Source organism: Notothenia coriiceps, unplaced genomic scaffold, assembly GCF_000735185.1.
Source record: "Notothenia coriiceps isolate Sejong01 unplaced genomic scaffold, NC01 NC01_scaffold00009695, whole genome shotgun sequence".
NCBI lineage: Eukaryota > Metazoa > Chordata > Actinopteri > Perciformes > Nototheniidae > Notothenia > Notothenia coriiceps.
The window spans coordinates 262,418-269,441 of NW_011342396.1; the positions used below are offsets into that span (position 1 = coordinate 262,418).

Below are 7,024 nucleotides of genomic sequence, written 5' to 3' on the forward strand. Positions count from 1 at the left end.
TATATATATATATATATATATACATAACGCTTTTTTTTTCAAAAAACAAAAGCAGTGATGTAAGTAAGAAACAGAAATAACAATAAAAACACACACACACTATAAACATAATCTGTGCAACCCCTCATCAAAGGTACATCGAATTTGATTTGCAGTGTTTTCACCACTCCAACTTCATGAAGTCTGCTTTGCTCCACACATATTTCCCTCCTCTTTCTTTAAACATCTTTTCATCAAAGCCACTCAAACAAATGGCTTCCTTCACACCCACATCCAGGATGGACTTGGACGGGTCCTCCATTCCCTCTCGACAGTCCAGGAAACATATATTCATCGAGGATTAAGTAGGAATTCCTCATCTTCTCATTGGACTCAGGAACAAGGCAGGGGAGGCTGCTGTGTCAATCCAGAAAATCCTGGAACATCTCATCGCTGATGACAAACCATTCTGCCTCTCTCAAGGCTTCATCTCCTGCATTTTCCCCGTCGATAAGCAGACACTGGAACACCTTCCAGCGGACTGGGTTGAGCTGGAGGATGTTCTCCGTCATGTCTTCGTCTATGTTGAAGGTGTTGATGACGGAGTTGATTTTGAATGCCACTTTGTACTGCTGGCACCAGTTTCGAATCTTGTGAAGGTTGTCAATGTGGCTTTTTCTGCCCTGAGTTCTGCCAATTAGCTGGTTTGTTGCTTCATCAAAGCTGTCACAGATGACGGCCAGGATGTCCAGATCTTCCCCATATTTCTGGAACCATTTTTCTTTGATCATGCTTCCATTGCTGACGATGCTGACACTTGGGAGCTGGAGGTCCTGTTTGCAGTACTGAACTAATTCCCCCAGAAAGTCTCCTTTATTGTGCAGGAATGGCTCTCCTCCAGAGAAGTTGATCTTTTCCATGCCTAATTAAAGAAGCAATTAGTTTAACTGTAAACAACATTTCTTACACCACACAAACAGAATAGATTGATATTTAAAATGCAGCCTACCTGATTCCTTCAGGAGTTTGAGCCCCCTTTTGGCTTCATCCAGAGGCAGAACGAAGGATGTTTTTGCAGTGTGGAAACAAAATCCACATTTGTAGTTACACTGTCTTGTAAAGTGATAATTTACACTTGTTGGATCCGTCGCATTTTTGTCTTTGCTTTGGTCCTCTTCTTTGTCAAGTTGTGAGACAGAGGATGTCGACGGGATGCGGACTCCGAGTGTCCAGTTAAAAACTTTAGAAAAGACGCTCGTAAAAATGTGGTGCAGGTTGCTGATGCAGAGCTGCAGCAGCAGCATTGGAGAAGTGATCAAATAAGAGGTTTTCATCTTCAAACCAGCCGTATCACTGTTGTCAGTGCGAATGTTGAGGTCGGCAGGGCACGGGCTTTATATAGCGGTAAGGAAAGTCGGTCAGCTGAGCTGTTAAGTTTCTGTTTACAAACATCGAAAACGGAACTCAGCTGGGTGCAGCTCACGTGCAGCGAGGTACTGAGCAAATGTGACAGTGCAGGTGAAGATAAAATACCTCCAATATGTATTATTATAGTCATTATACAGATGCAACAATGATATGATATAAGACACTTTATTGGAGGCTTAACATCTATAACAATAATATGGGTTTCAGTAAGATTGCATGCCATTAAAGATAATAATAAAACGTGGGTTGAGGCAAAAAAGTGAAATGCATGTTTATAATGGATTGCCTGCTCTGTTCTGTTTATTATTTGTCAGCAAAGTTGACTTTTATGTTCTTCCTAAATCTTCAATAAACACCTGGGTTAAGAGATAACTGACGTCAAAGAGAAACTTAACACTTAGAACTTAACACAACCAGAAGCTATTTCTTATGGTGTGTCATACTTATCCATAAACATGACTTAGAGCCAAGGATTTCGTTTCTCGGAAACAACAATGCAGTTTTCTGATAACCCATCTGAGAGTGAAGGATAAGTTTCGTTTATCTGTTTAGCGGAGTTAACTTTCGCTTTCCCTTCAGCGGCCATGATGCAATGCTACGCAGTTAATATCCTTGAACCAGACCAGATACCGACGAATGCGTCAGGTGTAAGAAATGGCACGGCGGACAATGTCTCTTCTTCCTCACTGGTCCTCTCGTGTTTTTTCAGTGGAGCTGAATGGAACCCCCTTTTACTTTTCAACACAAGAGAAGCACCGAGGAGAAGAAGTGCCCCGGGTGTTCAGAGGAAACGATGGCCAGTGTTACTCTCTGCTTGTCTGCAGCAGCGACACAATCAGACGTGCAAAGTTTTACGCGGAGCTCAAAGACAAACTGTTGACAAACCTGCCTCCAGAATGTCATTTGTCTCCCATGTGCTCATTTCTTCCAAATATCAAGGATTCTCTCCTTAAGGGTTACTTTTTGACAGATACTTCCGAGAGTTCGTCCCCTACAGAGCGTCTTTTGCGAGATTTAACACAGCGTGACCCGGTGCTAGTGTGTTCATACTTGAGAGGAGAGACAGGTGGAGTGTGGACTCAGCACCTGTGGTCTGATGGAGACAGCCACACCATGCAGATGCCAAAGGACTACTATGTGGTACCAGCAGAAGCACCAGAACACCACCCATCCACTCTCAACATCATCAACTCGGATGTTTTCTACAGTTTTGAGGAGGCCTACCAGGTTCTAGAAAAGGTTATTATAGTGACATTATGATATAAATCTGCTTTTTACAGTAGAGGAAGGTCACTCTACTTTGCGCGAGGACTTCTATCATATACTCAAATGATTTTACTCCACTATATTTTGGATGCCATTATGCCAATAATGTACTTTCTACTCCACTGAATGTACCTACTACACAGCTTTTGTTAGGTACTTTATACATTCATATTAAAAACTAATACTAAACATATGCATCAAATTATAAATAAACATTCACATAATATTATCATAGGTTAAGCTATCCATCATCAATATAAAGCATTTCAAATTAGCTGTGATAGACACTTTGATGCATCAATAATTAAAATCAAGTCATTTAATATAATTGTTTATTAAATGGGACAATTGTGGTACACCTTTGCATTTTGACTTAAGTCAAATTCTGCTGGAGTTTTACGTGTAACAGAGTATTTTTACATTTAAGTATATTGCTTCTTAACTTATGTAAAATATCTAAGAACCTCTTTCACCACTGCTTGATTTGAAGAACATAAACAAACAGAAGTGTTGATTAATTTGCAAGCTATGGCTAAAATTGCACACTCTTGTGGTAAAGGAAGGTATAGCAGTGTGTCCAAAAGGCCTCTTAATGCTTCCCTTTATCTATCAGTGCCAGGTGGCTCACAGTAGAGTGTGTGTTCATGCGCACCACAGTCACTGACTCCCTCCTGCCTGCTCTCTCAGCAGCAAACTGACTCTGTCTGTTCTGCAGTGTGGTGACATCATCCCAGAGGCCAGGGCTGTGCTGGCGCTGCTGCCCAGCCGAGAGGAGCCCAGACGGAAACCAGACTTCCCTGTTATTGTCATAGAAGGCTTGGATGCCACAGGTTAATGCCATTACTTCATAAATAAATATGGGATCAGCTTGATGTATAGATGTCTCGCTAAAGTGATGGCCAGTTGTTCTCTGCTAAAGCCATTATCTGCCAGCGAGCCTTGCCTAATGGAATATCATGTATCATGACCTCAGGAAAGTTACATCACTGTGAAAATGGTTTATTGAAGAGCTCGCTCATCTAATACTCTTCTCAAACCTCATGAAAACCCAACCTTGTAGGTAGGATGGGAGTTTTGTATTTTCAAGAGACTCTTAAGCCTATTATTACATTTATAGAAAATGTGACGAATACTTCTTTCTGATCTCTAAAATCTCTCTCAGTCTTTGTGTGTCTTCTTTGCTTCTGAAGTAACTATTCCCTTCCTCCCTCTTACCTTCACAGGTAAGACAACTCTGACTGAGTCTCTGAGGGATGCTCTCGGGGCCTCTCTTCTGCGGTCCCCTCCCCATTGCCTGTCCCCCATGAGGGCCCGCTTTGATCGGGAGCCTCCCCTCATCCGCAGGGCTTTCTACGCTCTGGGGAACTACATCACAGCAGAACAAATAGGCCAGGAGGGTATGAAGACACCTGTCATCGTTGACAGGTAAAGAGAGCTGAGATGTCACAGGTGTTGTGACGTTTGCCAGTTTTGTGACCTATTTTGAGTCAGAGGGGACAATAGACACATCCCACTGGGATCTAGACCTACAATTCAATGTTAAACATTGTGTGTACTCCACCTGTTAGTCACCTGATCATACATCAATCCATCATTCCCCTTTCAATCCACCATCCATTAACTGTTCTCAGATTCTGGCACAGCACAGCAGCGTATGCCATTGCCACAGCAGTCAGCGGTCCAGTGTGCAACCTTCCAGCAGAGGGGTCCGAGGTCTACTGTTGGCCCAGTGACCTGCTCCAGCCCAGCCTGGTGGTCTGCCTCACGCTGGACCCTGAGGAGAGGAGGAGGAGGCTGAGGGACAGAGGGCAAGGAAAGACTGAGGAAGAGCAAGAGCTGGACCACAACCAGCTTTTCAGACTCAAGTGAGACATATTTATATTTATAGTGTGCAGTACATACACCTTTGAGCTGATCATTTGGCATTTATAATACCAGATAAAGCTAATTATTTTCATAATAAATGCATCTGTTGATTGCTATTTGAAAAATAGATTTTGTTGATGATGTAAAATGTTGGGACAAATTCCCAGAAACCCAAGATTATGTTTTAAAAAGCTTGTAATGTGTGTCCAAAAGTTAATTAAAAGGTAATTAATTTACAGTCATACAAATCAGAAAAAAGCAACAGATGCTCAGAAGATAAGAAACCCAATCATAATAGTTATTTAATTTTTAAGGATTGTTTTATGGACACTCTTTTAAGCGCTATTAATGGTAATATTCATCCTCAATCCAAGGAAAAACCTGAAAAAAACATGTTTCTGTCCAACCTACACTATAATATAACAGGAGGGTTAGAAGATTCCTTAAATTGTAACAACCATACCAACTCCCTTATTAGAAAATCCCTGAAACAGTGATTTAGCACTAGAAACAACTATTTCATCAAAGATGGCCACCTGTTTTAGGACTGAAATCAATAAATCCCATATACAGAAAGCATTAATAAATAATTTGACAAATAGAAAATCTGTAGTAGTCTTGCATTGCAACATAAATGGAATTCTTTAGGAGTCTTTGAGATTACATTATACAAACATTCTATTAATCTGGCCTAGGTCCAGCATGACAGTACAACAGTTTGTTACACAGAGTGGGTAATGACTGAAACACACTCAGCGATGTGACATGTGGACAAATGTTCCACAGTCTGTGATGAAAAAAGTTCCCAGTGAGTGTGAAAACATGAAACCACAGATGGGCAACAAACTGTACTGCACGTTCCACTGAGTCAGGTCAGCTCAGTCTCAGTCAGATCCATCAAACACTTAACAATCAATTACTGTCCCGGGGGGGAAGCAGCTGATGAGAAAGAACAGGTGATTAGTTGCTGAGCAGTTGTGCTCCATTAAGCTGGTCAAAACTCGCAAGGCACTGGCTGCCCATGATAGTCGCTACGCAGACAGGTCGATGGCTACTTTCATTCATCCTCTTTCCTGACATAATGGCCTTTCCACATGGGACAGCCAGATGTTGGGCCAGCAGAATTAGAAAAAAAGGGAGGGAATGGACTGTCTCGGGGCTGAGAAAGTGAGAGATTCTGCAGACTTGGTCAATCACTATCACAAGGACTATTCTTCATTTGTCTCAGGAATGGCTGCGCTATAAGCCATGTGTGTTGTTTCTTGGAGTAAATGTTGTGCACTCAAAAAAAACATTAGCATTCAAAATACTCAAAGGTGTCATGAAACAGATTATTCACTGTAATGTAGTAGAGTGTAATTTGCTGCGTTTATATGCTTGTTTTCTTCACTTGTTGACCAATGTGTTTGTGTGTTGTGCAGAGTGGAGAAGGCTTATCAGAGGATCAGTGGCCCAGTGTGTGTGACTGTGGATGCTAGTCCTCCTGCAGACCAAGTGCTCCAACAAGTGCTGCTTTTAATTAGGGGCAAATGCCACTTGTAAACAGTTCTCCATCTCCCCTGCTGTCACCCATGCATCAAGTGGATGCAGTACCTGCGGTCAGCACTGGGTGCCAGTAAGGTGTTGTGAATGAGCTAGTCGGAGGAGTAGTGACCAGAATACACTGTAGAGAAGAGGCTCTTTTCAGAATGAGTAAAGGTTGAATGGCCAGGGGCCAGAACTGAAAGCTACCATCAGAAATACATATTCATGTAGCCACACACACATGCATGCACTGATTCTGACACACATTTACAAAAGTATTGTTACGAAGAAGTGTGCACTGCCGTTCTGACCTCCCAGAAATCAGGCAAAAAGGAAAAAACTGAAAAAGGATTCAATTTACACTCCGATACCACACTTTTAATTAGTTAAAAAACGTTTTAAATTAAAGAAAATGATACTAAATATTTGCTTGTGGTCTCTTATTATCTTACATAAGGCAACCTAAGAAGTTATACACACTGTATGTGCTTATTAACCCTCCGTGAACACAATGTTTTTCTTTGCACAAAATAAGTCTTTTTTAGAACTGCAGATGGCAATTCTATATAGTTCGACTGTGTGACATTGACACAACTGATGCCACTTGTATTGATAACCTGTGTGTCTGGCAAGGGAGCTATAGAGTACACTGAGAACATATAGTGCTGTTTGTACTTGATGTTCTCATGGGCACAGACCCTCACAGGTGTGCACACATAACTGCCACTTGTTTAAACACGCATACAAGCATGCACATTTACTAAGAGCACATACTGTAACTCACATATACATGGAGGAAGTGTATATTTGGCCTATGTGATGGGAAGATTAATTGGTGGTTTTAGTAATTATGAGCTTGGCAAAGCTGCGGGCTGGAGAAGACAGAGTGACCCATCTCTTTTACTGTGATGCATCAGCAGAGCGCCAACCACTGCAGACCCTATTCATATGGCAATTAATG

At 41.7% G+C, this 7,024-nt stretch overlaps 2 protein-coding genes across 2 annotated transcripts; one reads left to right on the forward strand and one right to left on the reverse strand.

Annotated features, from left to right (window-relative positions):
* Nucleotides 1-77: 77 nt before the first annotated feature.
* LOC104945533 (radical S-adenosyl methionine domain-containing protein 2-like) lies at nucleotides 78-1,382 on the reverse strand. Its single transcript, XM_010771223.1, is given in 3 exon segments — nucleotides 78-323; nucleotides 325-901; nucleotides 989-1,382. Coding segments are annotated over 3 exon segments (1,065 nt in total). The 5' UTR covers nucleotides 1,314-1,382; the 3' UTR covers nucleotides 78-160.
* Nucleotides 1,383-1,986: 604 nt separating this feature from the next.
* cmpk2 (cytidine monophosphate (UMP-CMP) kinase 2, mitochondrial) lies at nucleotides 1,987-6,486 on the forward strand. Its single transcript, XM_010771224.1, has 5 exons — nucleotides 1,987-2,646; nucleotides 3,389-3,503; nucleotides 3,897-4,098; nucleotides 4,305-4,538; nucleotides 5,961-6,486. The coding sequence occupies exons 1-5, from the start codon at nucleotides 2,062-2,064 to the stop codon at nucleotides 6,079-6,081; spliced, it is 1,257 nt and encodes a 418-aa protein (XP_010769526.1). The 5' UTR covers nucleotides 1,987-2,061; the 3' UTR covers nucleotides 6,082-6,486.
* The last annotated feature ends 538 nt before the right edge of the window (nucleotides 6,487-7,024 follow it).